Source organism: Phyllostomus hastatus, unplaced genomic scaffold (assembly GCF_019186645.2).
Source record: "Phyllostomus hastatus isolate PE091 unplaced genomic scaffold, TTU_PhHast_1.1 phas_scaffold_78, whole genome shotgun sequence".
Lineage (NCBI taxonomy): Eukaryota > Metazoa > Chordata > Mammalia > Chiroptera > Phyllostomidae > Phyllostomus > Phyllostomus hastatus.
This window is the reverse complement of record NW_025334041.1, coordinates 57,448,682-57,470,610: the sequence shown is the minus strand read 5'-3', so window position 1 is coordinate 57,470,610 and position 21,929 is coordinate 57,448,682. Positions and strand designations below refer to the sequence as shown.

Sequence of the window (21,929 nt, the reverse complement as noted above, 5' to 3'; positions counted from 1 at the left end):
AGTCAGACACGACAGATTTTTAGAAGCTGGTGATCTACCAAAAACTGGTTAAGGGGAAAAACAAATACTATTCTTCAAAAGTGCCTAGTATCTCAACATATTGATATGTAGGAGTTAAGATCAAGTTCACTTCTAATGTTCAGAATGTATACAAATCAGTGGTATAAATGACTTAATTAATTATAAAAATAACTTTGAGGGGACAGCCTCTTCAAAGAAAGTGCTAAGAGTGCTAAGTATTCCCCTTTATGATAGCTTTCTGACATGAACTAGACATCTGGTTTTGCTATTTGGGGACACACTTTATAACATTTATCTGTCCATGAATAGCAAACAAAAGTTTTATTCTTATTAGTTGTATTCTCTGCCTGCACATTCTCATTAGGTCTACCTACATATGCAGCCTACGGCTATTCAAAATACAAAGGTGGCAAATGTAGGTGTATATTTTGCAACCAGGTACAGTCACCTGAGATGCTGAGTAGGCAGTGAAATAGATTCAGGTATGTACCTGGTTAGAACAGCTTTCTTGAATTGTTTTTTACCTCGAGTATACTATCTACCTTAAATGCAACACAACATTTTTAAGGCTTGTCAGAGACTAAGAGACTAAGAAACAATTATTCATTTTTAAGGCTTGTCAGAGAATAAGAAATAATTATATGCAGAGTAGTGCCTTAGTAAATAAGTCTATTCAAATAATTCCTCCAGGAACTCAATTTTAATGCTCAGATCAATCCAAACGTTAAAAGAGTTATATACTGATATTCCAATACTTTGTTAGTTTTAAGAATTTGCTTTGACTGAATTGCATTTCAACACATTATTGGACTTACTGTACCTTATGAAACTGGTCATTTAACTTCTAGGAATAATATGGATTACCCCTTTACATAATCCTTATTATAAAGCACCTTGGGAGAATGGTCTGTTAGGCCCGAGTACCAAAACAGAGGTGCACTTTTGGATTGTGTCTTACCTTGTAGAAAACTTATTCATGTAAATACTTTCCAAAGAAAAGTTCAATGTTGAATTTGCTGTCCAATTATAATAGTTATTCAGGCTATTGTAGTACGCATTGTTTTAAATATGTCTCTGGACTTGATCTTGTCCCCTGATTTTCCATTCAAACATAATATCTTACTTATCTCTGTGTGTTTTAATAAGCTACCTTTTATTTATTTTTGAATAAGACAGGAAACAAAATATCAAACCTTGGGCTCAGGGTAGAAATAGGGCGAGACAAATATTAAATCATTTGCTTTAAGTTAAAAAGGCCACTGCTATAAAGAGACAAAAAATGATAAAACAAAATAAACTAAAAGGAAAATGCAAAGGCAACATCCTTGGCACATTTTCTGTGCACTACTGAATTCACTCACATCTCCTTTAAAAGTCTCTCTCCCAAAGCAATACATTATAAATCTCAAGAGCTGTTTAATGAATTTCAAATGTCATTCTGACTTAATGTAAAATGTCAATATTTTTATCCAAGTAAGTTAACATAGTATGTCTCATATAAGTTCCAAAGGCAATTTTAATTTAAAATTAAAAACTCAAACCTTTTCTTACTGCTAGAATTGCAAACTTAAAAAGTATCCACAATTAAAATAATAACCTATTTCTAGATGTTACTTAAAAGTCTATGTGTAAGTATTCTGTTGTAAGAAAAACCACTGGCAAACAAACAAAACCAGGGCCAAACACATATCTCTTGGTATGATTTTTAAATTATTTTATTGCTTTGTCCTGGAAATTTAATGTATACTTAAAATCTTATAATAAAAACAGACATGTAAATCCACTGAACTTCTGCATAAACATTTTCAGATTTTATTCCTATCTTCAAATTATCCACATAAAACTAACTGCTTATGAAGAATGTTTTAAGTCACACTGATAATTTTAAAATAGGCACAAAACACTGAAAACAAAGAATCTTCCTTTTATCCAAGAGAAATGTTTTATGTTAAGTTATACTGTTTAAACATCTCTGGCGTCAATTCTGAGTGAACCAGGATGGTCGCTTCCTGTCTCGTTCAATGATCCTCTTGCCCTGATCTTGTTCAGATGGTGTCTCTCCTGTGTACAGCACCATGGATTCTATGGTAGGAGCCTTAAAAGGGCCCCCTTCTTGTTTCCCTATCTGTCTTCTTATTTCTGCAGTCTCTTTGCACACCTTCTCATAGCAACAGCCACAAAGGACATGTTTCTGTTTCAGGCGACCACATTCAGGACAGACGTCTATGTTGTTCTATGAAAAAAAAAAAAACAAACAAAAAGCATTGTAAGAAGAAGCAAAATAATGAACAAATAATTACGAACAAGAGTGATGCTTATATTTGAATATTCTTAGAGTATTCATGCTGCACAAGAGGTCATAAACTATCTAGTCTAACCTCATTTTAATAGGAAAACAGGATAAACAACACTGAGTTTGAATTAGTAGAAAAACTGGGACTAGAACTCAGGTCTAGTCTTTGAACTACCCTACCCTGCAGTCATGTTATGTAAAATGCTACTCTATTTCCCCTATCTTCCAATACAAAGCATCTAATAAAAAGGAATTCACTTTTCTTTTCAATCTGTCTTGAGAAAAAGACAAATACATTACAAGCTGGCTTCTGATTCATCACAGTGAAACTCAAATTCTTATATGAAGTATAGTTGATAGATGGTGTACTTTTTAAAATAAATGAACACTGAGCATTCCTTAATGTAAAGTTTCCCTCTTATAACTTAAAGGTATTTTAGTAGTTTTTGTACTGTCTATTCAAGTTTAATGAGACAATTACAACTTCAAAGAAGACTTTTTGATATGTTTAAAAGTAGGTTTGAAATGTGAAAATATGGGAGGGACATCAGCAGCATGATAGCATGAGGACTGCTACGTCTCTTCCCTTTACATTTCAACAAAATTGACAGCAATAATGCAAAAGAGGATTCCCTGCTCAACACAGAAATACATCTGAGAGATCCATGCATTGAAACACCTGAAGGTGGGTGTGTAACAGGAAACGGGGGAAGAGGGAAAAAGGAAGGCCAGGCACAGGTACCAAAGATCCAGTCCAGAGCTCACTATGGCCCTAGAAGACTCAGTAGCAGGGCAAGTGTTGGGTTACAGCACAGATAATCTGAGCTCTAAGGAACAGAACACAATCAATATTCCTCCTGAGTAACCAGCACACACTACAGCTAGCTACACCTTGTAAAGGGGGCAGAGACAAAATACAAAAGGGTGTCAGCTGTGGTCCACCAGTGGCTATTACCAGACAGAAAACAAAAGCACAGACGCACAGCTATCTCCCCTCACCCTCCCAGAGCTAACAGTGCCAGCAGTAGATGCTGTAGCAGTGGAGGTGTTGGGTTACAGTAAATGCTCTCTCTGCAGCCCTGAGGACTAGAGGGACAGAAAGATCTCTCTAAAGGGCAGGAGCATACTGTGATATAACCCAGTGACAATGGCAGAGATGTAGCAACTGAGTTCTGGCAGATACCATTACTAGGATGACAGCAAAGCCACAAATGCAAGAACTGACTATTCCCTACCCACCAACACAACTGCCACCCATTGCAGTGGAGCCTGGTGGAGGCCCTGGGAAACCTCAGACAGTACACTGCCAGAAGTATCTACTTGCAGGAGGCAGCATATAGATGTCACAGGCCCAGAGAACCACTACTCACCGTAATTCTCAATAGGGATGGTGCCCAGACTAAGGATGCCCACCTCCCCAAGGAATATATGTCATATTACACAGGGAAGGTAACAATGCCCCCAAGAATATCCCAGAAGCCCCAGTAATTCAGGTAAGATCTCAGAAGCCCCAGCAGCCTCTGTCACTGGGTTGAATTGCAGTGTGTGCTGGTTGCTCAGGGAGAAATATTTCTGCCCTTCCTTCCAGTCCTCAGGGCTGTGAAGAGTGTGCTGGTATCAACATTTCCACTGCTACAGAGTCTGCTGGGGGCTGATATGAAGTCTGAGAGGCTGAGGGTAAACAGCAACTGTGGCTTATGCTTCAGCAATACCTACTCAAAAGAAAAGGCCTCTATTTATCAATGTACTAAACAGTGAGGGGTCAAATATTTTTTTTTAAAAAGCATACTTTATTCCCACAAGTGTCTAGGGATAGAAATAATCAGATACAATGAATAACCAAAGTAACAAGGTAGCTTAAAAATAAAAAACCTCCAGAAATGACAAAGATGAAAGTTTAAAAAAAGAAAAAGGAAAACTCAACAATACATGAAAACTGAGTTTAATGAACTCAGAAATACAATAAATGAATAAAAGGAGTAATTTATCAAAGAGATTAAAAGTATAAAAAAATAGCTGAACAGAAATTCTGGAGATGAAAAATAAACTGGCAATCCAAGGAATAGAGCTGACCATGTATAGAAAAGAACCAGTGATGTTGAAGATAGAAATCTAGAAATTAGATGAAAGAACAGAGAGATTTGAGATTAAATATGAAATGGGCCCTGGCCAGTGTGGCTCAGCTTGTTGGAGTGCTGTCTTGTCAACTGAACATCATGGTTTGACTCCTGGTCAAGGCACATGCCTAGGTTGTGGTTCAGTCCCAGGTTGGGGCGAATGTGAGAGGCAATGGACGGCTGTTTCTCTCACTTTAATATTTCTCTCTGTCTCTACCTCCCTTCCTCTCTCTCTACAATCAGTGTGCGTGTCTTTGCATGGAAATAAAATAAATTAATTAATTCATAAAAAACGCAAGAAAGAACTATACGAGTGCTGGAAATCCAAGATCCTGGCAGAGTAGGTGGAAGTTGCCTCACCTCCTCCCAAGACTGAACTGCCATTTTAAATTAGAGAACAATAATCCTGAATAAACAAGTGAAGACTAGCTAAAGAGGTCTTATAACCAAAGATTTATAGAAGAAGCCACATTAAGACTGGCAGGAAGAGTGGAGACACGAAAGGGCTGGCGTGCTCCCACAGGCGGTGGGGAGGCTAAAGTTCAGGAGACGTATCTCACAAAACACCTGGCTGAGAAAAGCAGCTGGGTTTTTTGTCTGCCAGGGAGAAGCAGGGGTCTGTTACACATAAGTACTCTCTTAAAAGGCCAATGAACAAAATATCAGCCACTCAGTCCGTGCTCTGGTGGAGGGAGCGCCGAGCAAAATAGAGTTGTATAAGGCTATGGAGTTTGAGGCTCTGGGGAGGGAGCTTAAGGGACAGCTGCCAGGATCCCTGTGCTGAAATCATTCTCCCAAAGTGCAAACACCATTTTTCTTGGGTGGGCTACCCTACTCCGACAGAATCACCCTGAAGGAAAACAATGACTTCACCCTCTGGACTGTCTCGTCACACACTGTGGAACTTTTACCCTACTAAGGGGTATACCCAGAGACTCTTTCATGACAGATTAACAGGAAGCTAGCAGGTGGAAGCAGGCAGAAGTGAACCTTGTTGGGGTGTCTTGAAACTTTTGCTGACCAGTCCCCAGGCCTGGTGCTGGTAAAAGCCGGCTTTGGTGCACAGTCAGTCCTTCCCGTGCACACCCAGGCCCAGCAAAGGCACATACTGTGGCTTGCTTGTTGCTCCAAACAGGTTACCAAGAGCCAGCAGTCAAAGTCACAGGTGGTTAACTTACATTGCCCTACACCACAGTCTCTTCAAAAAGGCCGACAACAAACACACCCAATGGCAAGCTTCAGAAAACACCACAGCAAGATCCAATAAGCTTCATAAGCCACATATCCAGGGATCTCAGCAGGCAGCAAACCCTGCTGAGGCAAACTCTGATTCATGTGGTCAGCACCTGCACAGCAGCTCAAACACCATGGTTGGGGGGTGAGCCACATAGCCAGCCAGCCTAAGTTTGGATCACCTAAACAAACTGCCAATATCAATCAAGATGCAGTTATAACAGGAGGGACCACATAACCCACACAAGGGACATTCCTAGAGTACCTAGCACAGGTAAATAAGGAGACTGGATCACTGGGTCCCGTGGGACACCTATTATGTAAGGCCACCCCAACAAGAACGGGAGTCATAGCAGATCTAACACAAAGAAACAAACACAAAGAGTCAACTAAAATGGGGAGAAAATGAAACATCCCAAATGAAAGAATAGAAGGAATTTACAAAAAAAATTGCTAAATGAAATGGAGGGAAGCAATTTATTAGTTACAGGGTTCAAAGTCATGGTTATAGTATGCTCAACAACATAAACAAGGACATAAAAACATAAAAAAGGAACAATCAGAAATAAAGAATACAATACCTGAGAAGAAAAATACAGTGGAAATAAACAGTAGGTTGGATAAAGATGATGATGGAATCAGCAATTTGGAAGACAAGGTAGGAAAAACACCCAATCAAAGTGGTAAAAAGAAAAAAAATTAAAACGGATAGTTTAAGGGACCCATGAGATAACATGAAGCATAACAACATCCACATCATAGGGATACAAGAAGGACAGAGAGCTAGGGATCAAAAACCAATTTGAAGAATAATGGAAAACTTCCCAAGCTAGTGAAGGAAAAAGACACACAAACCAGAAGCTCAGAGAGTCCCAAATAAGATGGACCCAAAGGTTCCCATAATAAGACACATTATAATTACACTAGCATATGTTAAAAAAAACAAAACAAAACACAACTGTAAAAGCCACAAGAGAAATAGTTACCTACAATGGAGCTCCCATAAGACTGTCAGCTGATTTCTCAACAGAAACATTTCAGGCCAGAGGGACTGGCATGAAATATTCAAAGTGATGAAAGGGAACAACCTACAACAAAGACTACTTTACCCAGCAAGGTTATCATTTAAAGTTGAAGGAGAAATAGACAGCTTCCCAGATAAGAAAAAGCTAAAGGAGTTTGTTACCATCAAACCAGTATTACAGAAATATTATAAGACCTGTTTCAAGAAGAAGGAGGAGGAGGAGAAACAAAACAAAGGAACATAGTTAACAGAATAAAATGGCAATAAATACATAACTACAAAGAATCACTTTAAATGTAAATGCCTTAAATGCTCCAATTAAAAGATATGGGTTAATAAATGGATAAGAAACCAAAAGCCACATATATGATGTCTATTAAAAGACCCACCTCAGAATGAAAGATACACACAGACAAAAATAAAAGGATAGAAAGAGGTGTCTCATGCAAATGGAATGAAATAAACGCTGGTGTAGCAATACTTATATCTGATAAACAGACTAAAAAAAAAAACAAAAAACCCGTTATAGTAAGACAAAGCAAGACACCACAAATGGGAGCATTCCAAGAAGAAGATTAACCCATGTAAACATTTATGGAGACAACATAAGAGCACCTATGTATTGTGACTGCTTATGGTTGGACAGGTCCACTCTGGATTTGGGCAGATGGAAGAATCCCTATACGAGGAGCTCTAGGGATGTCTGACGTACCTTTATTCAAGGGTGGACGATCCATGCATGCTACAATCTGCAGGTCCCCCTGCTGGAAGCCCCTAACTCCCTTATATACTAAATATAGACAAAGCCAGCAGGATGCCAGGATACACTGTATAACAAAGCGAGAGTCTGTGCATGTGAGCCCACTCAATGTTCTGGGAACTGTTTATAGGATCCAGTCTCAAGGCTATGAGAACACAGCCTATTTTTGCCTTCCAGACATCTGAGTGAAGGAGCTAGACTGCCTCTGTTTATCCTACAACCTAAATATACAAAGCAAACCCTGATCAACACAATGGGAGAAATCAAAAGTAATAAAGTCACAGTAGGGGTTTTCAACACCCCAATGACATCAATAGATAGAATTTCCATATAGAAAATCAACAAGGAATTAGTGGCCTTCAAGAACACATTAGATCAGATGGATTTAATTGACATCTTCAGAGCTTGATGGGTTTAATTGACAACTTCACATCAAAGCAGCAGAATATACTTTATTTTCAAGTGTACATGGAACGTTTTCTGGGATAGGCCACATGTGAGAACATGAAACAACCTCAATAAGTTTAGGAAGACTGAAATCATATCAAGCATCTTCTCTGACCATAATGCTATAAAACTGAAAATCGATCACAAGAGAACTGAAAAACACAAATAATGGAGGCTAAGTAACATGTTATTAAACAATGAATGGGTTAACAATAAGATCAAGGAAGAAATCAAATGTGCTTTGAAACAAATATAAATGTGAAACCAACAACCCCACACCTATGGGAGAGACGGTAGCAATGCTACAAGAAAAATTCATACCATTACAGGCCTATTTCAAGAACCAAAAAAAAAAAAAAATAGCTGAAATAAGCAATCTGACTTTACACTGAAAAGAACTTGAAAAAGAATAAAGCAAGCCCAAAATGAATAGAAGAAAGGAAAGGCTCAGAGCAGAAATAAACAAAAGTGAATCTAAAAACGCAATACAAAAGATCAGTGAATCCACCCAGAGCTGGTTCTTGGGAAAGACAAACAAAATTGACAAACCTTTGACCAGACTCACAGAAAAAGAGAAGATCCAAATAAATCAGAAATGAAAGAGGAAAATAACTGACACCAAAGAAATAGAAAGGATCATGAGAAAATATTATGAACTAAATGCCAACCAACTGAACAATCTGGAAACAAATGGATAAATTCCTAGAAACATACAATCTTCCAAAACTGAATCAAAGAATTTGAATAGACAGATTACAACTAGTGAAACTGAAGCAGTAACCAAAAGACTCACAACAAACAAAAGCCCTGAACCAAATGGCATCACATGAGACTTTTACCAACCATTTAGAGAAGAACTAACATTTATCTATCCTGTAACTATTCTAAAAAATTGAAGAGAGGGGAAGACTACTAAGCTCATTTTACGAGGCTAGAATTATCATAATTTTAAAACTGGAAAAGACACTACAAAGAAAGAAAATTATAAGCCAATATCTCTGATGAACATAGATGTTAAAATCCTGAACAAAATATTAGCAAACTGGATCCAACAGTACATTAAAAAGATCACACACCATGATCAATTACGACTTATTTTAAGGATGCAAAGTTGGTATATCTGCAGAACAATAAACATGATATACCACATAAACAAAATGAAGGATAAAAACCACATGATGCAGGGAAAGCATTTAATAAAATCCAGCACCCATTTATGAGAAAAATTCTGGGCAAAGTGGACACAGAGAAACATATCTCAACATAACAAAGGTTATACATGACAAACCAACAGCCAACATTTTACTGAACTGGTAAACACTACGAGCCCCTTAAGATCAGAAACAAGACAGGAATGATCCCTTTCACCATTCGTATTCAACATGATACCGAAGTTATAGCCACAGCAATCAGACAAAAAATGAAAGGCATCCAAATGGGAAAGGATGAAGAATAGCTGTCATTATTTGCAGATGACACAATACTGTATAAAGAGAACACTAATGATTCCAAAGTGAGGTATCACCTCACACCTGTCAGAATGGCTATTAGGAGCAAATCAACAAACAAGTGTTGGTGTTGATTTATGGACCTTGGTCCAACACCTAGGGCTACAGTGACTCGTAGGGCAGCCGCCAAAGTGCTAGCCCTCCAGCGGTACCAACACCAGTATCAGCAGTTGTAACCCTCCCAAGAACCTCAGCCTTATAGCCAGGTATTAGTGATGCTAAAAGGGATAAAACACCTTATAGCATCAAAGGGGGGAATGTGGCAGGAAAAGAAAAACCCCCATGAAAAAGTTTCTATGCTCTGCAGCTTCTTTGATAAGCAGTGCTCTCTGTAACACTTGCAAAAAGCTATTTTTAGGTAAGGAGCCATCACCAAAGCAACGACCAGTTATCTCAAGGCCAAAACTGACCTCAGCCGCTTGCTCTCAGTGGCTGGTTCCCCCTCCTTTTCTGCCTGTGTAACGTATATAAAGAGGGCTCCAGTCCAGCCTTTTTGCTCAGAATTTGGGATTTAACCATCTGGGCCCCCGGGTAATAAAGTTTGTGCTTCGTTACACTCACTCACTCACTCACTCACACACGTGGCAGAGAACCAGGTGACTTCCACTGGGATGACTGGGCCATTGTTTCTGGCTCATAGCCAATGACCCATGATTCATTTCTGGTTATGACCTTCTTGAAGAAATATGGTTCACTGATAGTGATTTGAATCAAATCATTAACTGCAGCACAATGTTCCTTCTGCTCTAGTAGCAGAAGACACAGAATGAATTTTGCCATGGTATGTTTCATGCCAAGATCCTGCATCTAAATCTTGGATATGGTACTTTTTGGATTCCCCAGATTAGCTTCTAGTTCTCACACTGTCAGTCATCGATCTCTGTTGATTGCAGCCTGTATACGTTCAACATTCTTAGGTGTTCTGCTTGTTGCAGGCCTTCCAGAATGTGGATCCATTTCAACAGATTCTCGACAATCTTTGAAGCATTGTACCACACTTTTATTTGTGCTGCACTCATTGCATCATCCCTGAAATGCTTCTAAATCATCCGAACAGTTTCCATGGAGGAATGTTCAAGCTTAACGCAAAATATTATGCAGATTCATTGCTCTACTTGCTCAGTTAGTTTGAATGTGATAGTCATACAGTACACATGCTCACTCAACAGTGTCTGCCACCCCCAATGACTAGTACCATGAAGTTGTCATTGTTCATGCATATGCACTGCAGTCCGCTCTCCCTGGCTGCCAGGTTACATCAATGTCACTCAAATCATTCTCATTATATTAACAACAGCTGGACTTTTTCCAGACAGACCTCAAATGTCCAGCAAAGTTAACCTTTAGATATGAAGGGGAAATAAAGGCTTTTCCAAAGGCTTTTTCCAAAGAGATAGAAGCTGAGGGAATTTACCACAAGAACTGCACTATAGGAAATATTGAAGTGTGTTCTTTTACTGAAGAGAAAAAGGATGTGAAACTGTTAGAAACATGTCTACCAGTAACAAGAAACAGAAAATGCCACCTTTGTTCAGAGAAAGTGTTTAAAACTTTAAGGGTTAAATACGGTAAAACATTTTTAAAAAGAAGAAAACAATAGCTACTGCAATTTGGAAATAAACTCAGCACAAAAAGGGATAATTTGTTACATCAAAAACATAAAAGGGTGACAGGGAAAGGATTGAACTTGCATAGGTGAATGAAGATGCAATCATAAAAAAGAGAACTACTGTATATCTGAAATTTTCTTTTATATAACCTAAGGTAACCAATCAAAAAAATCCCAAACTGAACATAACACACACAAAAAGAGGAAACCCAGGACAAAATCACGGAATACCACCAAAGTAAAATAACAGACAGAAACACAAAGGAAAAGAAACAATGAAGATACAGAGCTACCAGATAAAATAGCTATAGGAAAACCTCACGTATAAATAATCACCATAAATGTAAATCACCTTAAATGGGTGAATTCACCAATTAAAAGGCATAGAGTAGTAGGCTGGATCAAAAAACAAAACCCAATTAAGTGCTGCATTCAGAAAACCTATTTCAGCCCTGGCTGGTGTAGCTCAGTGGATTAAGTGCCAGCCTGCATACCAAAGGGTTGCTGGTTCAATTCCTAGTCACAGCACATGCCTGGGTGGCAGGCCAGGTCCCCTGTAGAGGGTGTGCGAGAGGCAACCGCACACTGATGTTTCTCTTCCTTTCTTTCTCCCTCCCCTCCCCTCTCTCTAAAAATGAATAAATAAAATCTTTAAAGAAACAGTTATTTAAAAAACTCATTTCAAATGCAAGGAGAAGCATAAATTCAAAGTGAAGGGGTAGAAAATGATACCTCAAGAAAATTACATCCAGTGAAAAGCTGATGTCTTATTTATATTTGACAAAATAGATTTCAAAATAAAAAGGTAACAAGAGTCAAAGATACATATTTTATAATGATAAAGGGAATAAGAAGACATAACACATATTGATATATACACACCCAACCTGGGAGCACAAAATGGATAAAACTATATTAGTAACGAAAGTAAAGGGAAAAACTAACAATTATAGTAGGAGATCTAAATACTCTACTGACAGCTATGGATAATCATCCAAACAGAAAATCAATAAGGAATTATCAACTTTAAATAACACAATGGACCAAATAGACATAATTGACATTTATAGAGCTTTTCATCCCAGAACACCAAACTATATATTCTTTTCCAGTGCATATGAAACATTTGAAGGGATAGTCAATATGTTGAGACACAAAACTAGCTTCAACAAATTTAAGATTTAAATCAAACTGACCATATTCTCTGACCACAATGCTTTGAAGAATGAAATCAGTTGTAAAAAGAAAGAAGAAAATCCCCCACAAGTATATGAAAATTAAACAACATGCTATTAAACAATGGCTGGGGCAGCTCTCACTGGCTTGGCTAAGTGGGTTGGGCATTGTTCATCAAGCGGGGGGTCGCAAGTTAGATTCCTGGTCAGAACACATGCTTGGGTTGTGGGCCAGGGTCCCCAGCTGGAAGTGTGCTAGAGGCAACTGATCAATGTTTCTCCAGCACACTGATGTTTCTCTCCCTCTCTTCCTCCCTTCCTTCCCCTTTATCTAGAAATAAATAAATATAAAGTCTTTAAATAACTGGATCGAAGAAGAAATAAAAAGAGGTCAAAAGATATATACACAAATGACAAAAACAATAGAACACATCCAAATTTGGGGGATATAGCAAAAGTGGTAATAAGAGGAAAGTTTATAGCATTACAGGCCTACCTAAGAAACAATAAAAATATCAAATGAACAGCCTAACATTTCACTTTAAAAAAGTATAAAAATAACAAATGAAGCTCAAAGTCCATACAAGATAATGTTAAAAGTCAGAACAGAACCAAATAGAGAACAAAAATGCGATAGAAAAAATTACTGCAACATAAAGCTGGTTCTTTCAAATGATTAATAAACTAGGCAAACCTCTTGGCTTTACACTGAAAGGGAAAAAAAAGAGAAAATACTCAAATAAACAAAATCAGAAATGAAAGAGAAGTTATATAAGAAACCATAATTATACAAGAATTCCATGAAAGACTATATACCACCAAATCTGATTACCTAGAGGAAACAGACAAGTTATTAGAAATATATAACCTTCCTAGGCTGAATCATGAAGAATTGGAAAATCTGAATACCCTGATCAAAAATAAGGAAATTGAAGCAGTCATCAATAAACCTGCCAAAAAGTAAAAGTCCCTGGACCAGATGGCTTCATTAGTGAAGACTACTAAATAGTCAAAGAGGATAGAAGATTTAATAGCTATCCTCTTTAAACTCTTCCAAACAAATTGAAGCAGCAGCAATACTTCCTAATTTATTTTATTGGGCCAACATGACCCTGATACCAAAACCTGTCAAGAGCAACACAAGAAAAGAAAATGACAGACCACTATCTTTAATGAACAGAGATGCAAAAATCCAAAACAATATACAAGCAAATCAAATACACTACATTAAAAAGATCTACATTAAAAAATCACTATCAGGTGGGGCATAACTATGGTTTAACATACACAAATAGATCCATGTAATATATTACATAAACAAAAAGGATAACAATTGTATGATCCTATCAACCGATAAAGGAAAAGCATATGACAAGATATAACATTCATTTATGATTTAGGCACTCAATAAAACAGGTATAGAAAGTATCTCAACACAGTAAGTCCATATATGAGAAACCTTCAGCTAGTATCATAGTCTATGGGGAAAAACAAACATTTTCCTCTAAGATCAGGAACAAGACAAGAATGCCCACTGTTACCACTGTTATTTAACATCGCACTAGAAATCCTAGCCAGAGCATTTGGGCAAGAGAAAGAAATTAAAGGCATTCAACTTGGAAATGAAGAAGTAAAATTATCACTTTTTGCAGATGACATGATTATTTACATAAAATAACCACAGAGACTCCACCAAAAAACTATTAGAAACAATAAACAAATACAGTAAAGTGGCAGGATACAAAATTAATGTACGAAAATCCACTGCTTTCCTATATAGTGCTAACAATGAAATCTCGACTTCTGGTCAAGATGGAGGCACAGTTAAAGGTTTGCTTCCCTGTGAAACTACACAAAGAATTACAACACAGGAGGCAAAAACAAGGCCCACGGGCCAAATCTGGCCCTCCACCTTTTTATCCAGCTTGGCACCGTGTTTCTACCCAGCAGCAGTGCCAAGCTCCTTGCCCCTAGTTAAGGAGTGTTTACATTTATACAGTCTTAAAATAACATTCAACCCTTTTTGAAGGCAACCACAAGGCTGATGTGGCCCCTAGTGAAAATGAGTTTGACACCCTGAATTACAACTAGACCTCAAACAAACACCCAGAACCACCAGAAAATCAAGAAAACTGTATGCAAGTCAGACAACCAAGGATTTAAATAAACCACATACATCCAGACAGGTAGAGAGGGCAGAAATGTGGAGAGTTGCAGAGACACAGTGTGGTACAGGACAGCTGGCTACAGTGGAACAGGAGGTCCCATATTCACGTGTAGTGGATAAAAATAGGGAGGTATACCCTGGGAGTGAGCAATCCCAGACCCAGGCCAGACTACATAGCCCAGGGTTCCGGCGCCAGGAAGATAAATCCCTGTAACTCCTGGCTGGAAAAACCAGTGGAGGTTGAAACAGTAGAAAAAACTCCACTTAAAGGGCCCACACAGACTTAGAACGGAGGCACACCCTGCTTGGAAAACCTCCAGAAGCCAGGCAGCAGCACTGTCCCCTCTCCCCACATAGCCACAAAGTGGTGAAGTGGGATGCCTAGTTCTGGCGATTATCTATGGCTCCCCCCACACAATTTACAGTTGCCTTTTCTACAATGGGCCACACTACTAAGACATGGAGTCAAAGCAGCTCTACCTAACACTCAGAAACAAACAGGGGGGCTGCCAAATTGAGGAGACAAAAAAAGATGGTCCAAATGAAAGAACAGAACAAAACCCCAGAAAAAGAACTCAACGAAACAGAGAGAGACAACCTATCAGACGCAGAGTTCAAAACATTAGTGATCAAGATGCTGAAAGAACTTACTGAGAACAGCAGCAACATAAAAAAGACCCAAGAAGAAACGAAGGGTACACTAAGTGAAATAAGGAAAAATCTACAGGGAACCAACAATGGAGGTGATGAAGGATTCAAATCAATGAGTTGGAACCTAAGGAAGAAATAAGCATTCAAACAGAATAGCAAGAAGAAAAAGGAATTTAAAAAAATGAGGATAGTATGAGGAGCTTCTGGGACATCTCCAAAGGTACCAACATCCAAATCATAGGGATGCCAAAAGAGGAAGAGGAAGAAATTGAAAACTTATTTGAAAAAATAATGAAGAAAATATCCCTAATTTGGTGAAGGAAATAGACATAAAAATTCAGGAAGCACAGAGAGTTCCAAACAAGTTGGACCAAAGATTACCACACCAAGACACATCATAAATAAAATGCCAAAGGTTAAAGATAGTTTTTTTTAAAGGAGAGAGTTTCATCTGACTTTTTTTCTTTTTAAAATATTTATTTATTTTTAGATAGGGAAAGGGAGGGAGAAAGAGAGGAGAGAAATGTCAATGTGTGGTTGCCTTTTACGCACCCCCTACTGGGGATCTCACTCACAACCCAGGCATATGCCCTGACCGGAAATCGAACTGGTGACCCTTTGGTATGCAGGCTGACATTCCATTCACTGAGGCACACCAGCCAGGGCTAAAGATACTTAAAAGCAGCAAGAGCAGAGCAGCAAGTTACCTACAAAGGAGTTCCCATAAGACTGTCAGCTGATTTCTCAAAAGAAACTTTGCAGGCTAGAAGGGACTGGAAAGAAGTATTTAAAGCGATGAAAAGCAAACAGCCTACAACCTAGATTATGCTATCCAGCAAAGCTATCATTTAGAATGGAAGGGCAGATAAAGTGATTTCCAGACAACATAAAGCTAAAGGAGTTCATCATCACCAAGCCATTATTACATGAAATGTTAAAGAGACTTATTGAAGACAAAGAAGATTAAAACTGAGAATGGTAGAATGACAACAAATTCAAAACTATCAACAACTGAATCTGAAAAAACAAGCCAAGTAAACAGCCAGAACAGGAACATAATCACAGATATGGAGATCATTTGCAGGATATTAGCTGTGAGGGGTAGGGGGGGAATAGGGGATAAGGTACAGGGATTAAGCATAATTGGTAGGTACAAAATAGACAGGGGGGGTATAAAGAATAGTATAGGAAAAGGAAAATCCAAAGAACATACATGCACTACCCATGGACATGAACTAAGGAGGGGATTGTTGGATGGGAGGTGGTTACTGGGTGGAGGGGGGACAAAGGGGGAGAAACTGGGACAACTGTAATAGTATAATCAATAAAATATATTTAAAAACCCAATGAAATTTCAGAAAAAATTCATTTGCAACTTCAACAAAATCACCTAGGAATAAACTTAACTAGAAGTGAAGATTCTATATGCTGAAAACTGTAACACACAGGTCAAAGAAACTGAAAATGACACAAAGAAATGGAAAAATATTCCATGTCCATGGACTGGAATAATCAACAGTTAAGTGGCAATATCACCTAAAGCAATATACAGATTTAATGCAATCCCTATCAAAATCCCAATGGCTTTTTAAAATAAATAGAATTTTTTAAAAAATCATGAAATGTGTAGGAAACCATGAAAGATCCCAATAGCCAAAGTAATCCTGGAAGAAAAAGAAAAAAGCCAGAGATAATACACTCCGATTTCAAATTATACTACAAAGGTATAATAATCAAAACAGTTGGAAGAAAAACAAACACACAGATCATTGGAATAGAACTGAGAGTCCACCCGTATACATACATGAAACTAATTTTTGTCAAAGGAGTCACACACATACAATGGAGAAAAGAAAGCCTCTTCAATAAATGGTTCTGGGAAATTGGAAAGTCATGTGTGAAAGAACAGAGTGCTATCTGACACCATACACAAAAATTCACTCAAAATAGATCAAAGACCTACATATAAGACCTGGCACAATAAAACACATAGAAGCAAGCATAGTTACTAAACTTACGGATGTTGGTCTCAGAGAGGATTTTATAAATTTGACCCCAAATGCAAGAGAAGTAAAAGCAAAAATAAACGGACTATATCAAACTAAAAAGCTGTGTACACCAAAAGAAACCACCAACAAAACAAAAAGGCAACCAACTGAATGGGAGAATATATTTGCAAACAGTACCTCCAATAAGAGGCTAATATTCAAAATATAAAAATAACTCATACACAGAACTCATCCAAAAAACAAACTCATTCAAAACACACAATTAAAAAATGGGCAGAGGACCTGAACAGACACTTCTCCCAATGAGACATACAAATGGTCAACAGATTTTCAAAAATATGCTCAACTTTACTAGCAATAAGAGAAAAACAAGTCAATGAGATAGCACCTAACACCTGTTAGGATGGCTATTACTGACAAGACAGGAAATAACAAATATTGGAGAGGATGGGGAGAAAAAAGAACCTTCCTGCACTGCTAGTGGAAATGTACATTGGTACAACCACTATGGAAAACAGTACAGAGGTTCTTCAAAAAAGTAAGAATTGAGCAACCATATGACCCAGGCATTCCCTCCTTTGGATTATCAACCCCAAAATTTTGAAAAGACTTATTTGCAAAGATGTATATAGACCCCTATGTTTATTACAGCATGATTCACAGTGACCAAAATATGAAAACAAGTGCCCTTTGATGGATGATTGGAAAAGAAAATGTGGACCATATATATTACTACTCAGCTGTAAGAAAAAATGAAATATTGCCATTTGAATCTTGAAAACATCATACTATGGGAAACAAGTCAGCAGGAAAAAGAATCATATGACTTCACCCATATGTGAGATATAAAACAGAAAGCAAGAAACAAAACAACTCATTGACCCAGACAATATGATGATTATCAGAGGGTAATGAGGTAGAAAAAGTAGAAAAGAATAAAGGAAGCCAAATTCATGATGATGGAAGGAGACTTGATTTGGGGTGGTGAAAACACACTGCAATATACAGATTATGGTTACAGGATTGTACTGTTGAAAGTTATCAGCTAATGCCACTCAAATAAATTTAATAATTAAACCATGCACCCAGGACAATATACTATATGCAGCAGAAAACAGTTCAATGAAGAAAATGAATGCACAGGATAAGAGCTATTCTTTTTCCCTCAGAATAAACACATAGTCAGGAATACATAATGGACTGGAGCAAGATCTTATTCCTAAAAAATTAAATTTTATCACCCAATCGTATGAATTATTGTTCTTTTAATTGATGAAGTATTTTTTAGATCCAGGTTTTAAGTGTAGTCCCAACTTCAACTCAGTAATACATCTTGGCCTAATTAAGTTCTAAGGATTTGGTTTAATAATCAACATAGAAGCTTAATAGTAAGTTCTCTGTTCTGGAGTTTCATATGCACTGTGCTGATGCTGTGGAATTCCAGTAATTTAAACATGGCCATTAAGGTAATAAATTAACAGATCAAAGTTAATAAACAACTATATTTTTTGCTTATTAGATAAATGAAAGGTGTATCTATGTATTCAATGAAGAGAGCAAAGATCTGGAGTTGTCTGACAGAACACACAACAATTTTCAAGAGAAGAATTTGAGCTAAAAAATTAGACTTCCAGAGCTCAAATCCTGGCTCCAGCACCTAACAGCTTGTGAACACAGGTTAATTCTTTTTGCCTCAGTTTCTTCACCCTAAGAATGGTCAGAGCAATATTTACTTTGGAGGGCTGTTGTTAGAATTTGATAATTCACATCTTGGATATATCACAGGCACTTAATAGATGTTAGCTATTTTTATTACTAATCTAAGGATTTCCCTTTGTAGCATTTTTACAGGGCACAGGGAAGAATAAAATAAAAATGTGAAGGCCACTAAAACCCAAGATCCAATATAACTATTGCTTCTAACTTTAATTTGAGGTTCTGCCAGTTAAGGTGTTTACCCATATATGGGTTAAAAAGTGATTTATGCTCTTCCCAACCTGGTCCTCTGTGCAGACTTCAAACTCCCTCCTTGACACTGTTCCTACCAATTAGGCTACAGCATAGTAGACGTACAGAATATTGTATTTTACTTTTAGGCCAGAAGAAAGTAGACATATAAAATCTGAGAATAATGTACTCATAGGTTATATGGATATATCAGGAGAATATGCAGTGGTAGTCATGAGAAAAAGCAAATCCACAAAAATCAACACATTACCTTAACTTTAATAAGCTTCTGAGGATTTCTTCTCCTACACTGGTTAACTTCAATGCTACGTCTGTTTTTGGGTGCTGCCATCCAAAAGATATTATCCAAAAGGCTGGAGATCTCCTTACTTCCATTAGTAGTATTTTCTGGTTCTATAAATGTAGTTGAATCTTGGATAGCTAATGCTGGTCCTACAAAATAAAACATGGAGATTCAGAATCAGTTTTAGCTTCTAAATGACTATTTACAGGTATCATTCTCCTTAGTCAACAGTGATATAAAAACAGATATATTTACAGGTAATTTAGAATATTACATTCAATAGACATTTAACAGAAAATCTTAGCTATTAAATATACTAAAACTCATACATAAAGCAAATTTAAAGAACACAAATTGAAGTTTTTCTTAGAGGAACCTGCTGAAATAAATCAGTGAAATCCTACCAACAGTTTCTCACCTTATGAAAAATAGAACTCTGGGGTTTAGTGGTAAACATACATACAAGTCTGAGGCACCTAATTTAAACAAAACAAAGCAATAAAAAGAAAAAGAAGAAAATCATTCAACTGTCCATATCCAGTTGGTGGGCAGTTACCTAATCACTTTACAAGTAAATCTAAACATGAGAGTCCCCAAATGCACCTCTAACCAACAGTAAGATAACTTGCCCACTGACCCTTTTTTATTATATTCAAACTGAGTTAGTTCCTTTGCCACACACTTGTAAGTTGGCAGGCCCTATTTAAGTCACTTAGTTCATAATATTTAACTTTGATTCCTATCTGTTCTATAAGAAAAAAAACTAGCTCACCATTCTTTGTATGATAGTAATTTTCTGTATGATTTTCTGTTGCTGTAACCATCAACATTTCACTTTTGTTTTTCTAAATTGTTTATAAAATCAAACAGATTCCTTAACCCTCTCTTGGCTATTCCTCAGACTTGCAATACTTCTTTTGATTTTAGGAACTCTTAATATACAAAGCTCTGAAACACTTAACTGGTACTCCCTTTCAATGTATCTAAACGTATTTTCTAAGCATAGCCCAGTGGTTAACAGCACAGGTTCTGGAAGGTATGTTTAACCTAGGGACCTTTTCAGACTATTTCAGCAGCTGAAAGTTGGGGATATCTAATGGGATTGTTCTGGAAATTATCCCAGTAAGTGCAGGTAGACTTTGGTATATAGGGAGTGGGCTCTCAGTTCAGACTGCCTGGGTATTATCATGTTTGGAACACCTTAGAAAAGGTGTAGAATGTAAATACCAAAGCAATGACAATTTTAATATCTAAGAAGCTTCTCATTCAACTTAGTTTCTGGGGGAAAGACAGGTGAGACAGGATAACGAAGCTATGAAAATTCATTGGCAAATGGAATAGGGAAACTGAGAAAGATAGCCGAACAAAACGGCTAAGAGATTTACAGCCAGATGCAGTTGGTCACCAGGGCATAAGACCTGGCAGGACGCAAAACTGGGGGAAAAAAGAACCTCGCCCCCAGGATAAACTCCTCTCTGGAGATAACATATACGCCTCAGCTGTATTTCAGCTTCAGGCCCAGAAAAGCAGCAAAACCAGGTGGGCCACACCAGGACCAACTGCAAAGACTAAAGACCACAGTCACTGACCAATCAGTAGAGATCTGGACCCTAAAAGAACATATCTGGAGAAGTGATAAATATTCTACTGAAACTCTACCTTTAGACCTCCCCTAAGATTCCCACCCACAAGAGATGAAAGCCTCAAGACAAAAGGACCCAGCTCCCATGTGCTCTCCCTGTGGGTAGAAGAGGGGGAGGCACTTCCTTTCCTCTCGCCCCACTCCCACTCTTCTTTCTTCCAAGCACCTGTCTCCTAAACTCTAAAGCAACGGGCCTCGGGTAGCTTGTCCCAGGCTAGTCCCCTAAAGGCCCCTTTCTTCTGACTTACCAGTGAATTAAGGTAGGCAAGCCCAAGCTCTCCTATTGCTTCCTCCATGCTAAGCCCTTCCCTGTGTCATTGCCTCCCTGGACTCGTGTTGTGAAATCTAAACACTACAGCTAGTGGCAGACCAACTCAGGTCCAGGTTCCTGTCCGGTAATAGGGCATCTGGATTCAACTGCACAGAGCTCAAATACCACAAAAGAAGATGAACTGCTTTAAGGTGTGGGAGGACTGGAAAGGAAGGATAAAAAAAAAAATCCAGATGGTGGTGGCTGTAAATGCTGAGCTAATGAGCTTGGGTGACTTTCTGTGTAGGAATGTGGGAGAGGACTATTTTCTTTATCGCGGAGAGGGAGCAGAAAAAAAGTCAGCTGTATCTTGTTCCTAAGTAAATGTCCTTGACAAGGTCTCCTAAGCAGGATCCGAAAGCCGGAAAAAGGCATAGTATGAATTGTGCCCACCACGCTGCCTGGGGTTCCCTGATCCATCCCTTCCCTATGCCGGTATTCTTTACGTACCCCACGGAGGGCTGGGAAGACCTGGCCTAGTGTCCAGAAATTTCCATTGCAGTAGCTCCCACCATTTCCGGAGGAGTCGGGCCACTGGCCGTTGAGGAACCACCAGAACCAACATGGCAGCCAACATCTTCCCATCCCGAAGCTCACCCATCTTCAGCGGATAAGTCCCGCCCCTACCCCCAGTACGCTCACAGACGTAGAGTCCGTCAAACTGGGGTTTTGCAACTACAACGCCCAGCGTGCCGCTGGAGCGGCTCTGACT

At 38.2% G+C, this 21,929-nt stretch overlaps 1 protein-coding gene across 1 annotated transcript; it reads right to left on the bottom strand.

Annotated features, from left to right (window-relative positions):
* Positions 1-1,710: 1,710 nt before the first annotated feature.
* Positions 1,711-21,848, bottom strand: MRPL32 (mitochondrial ribosomal protein L32). Its single transcript, XM_045827562.1, has 3 exons — positions 21,668-21,848; positions 19,233-19,414; positions 1,711-2,254 (listed from the first exon to the last, which is right to left on the bottom strand). The coding sequence occupies exons 1-3, from the start codon at positions 21,816-21,818 to the stop codon at positions 2,000-2,002; spliced, it is 588 nt and encodes a 195-aa protein (XP_045683518.1). The 5' UTR covers positions 21,819-21,848; the 3' UTR covers positions 1,711-1,999.
* Between the last annotated feature and the right edge of the window lie 81 nt (positions 21,849-21,929).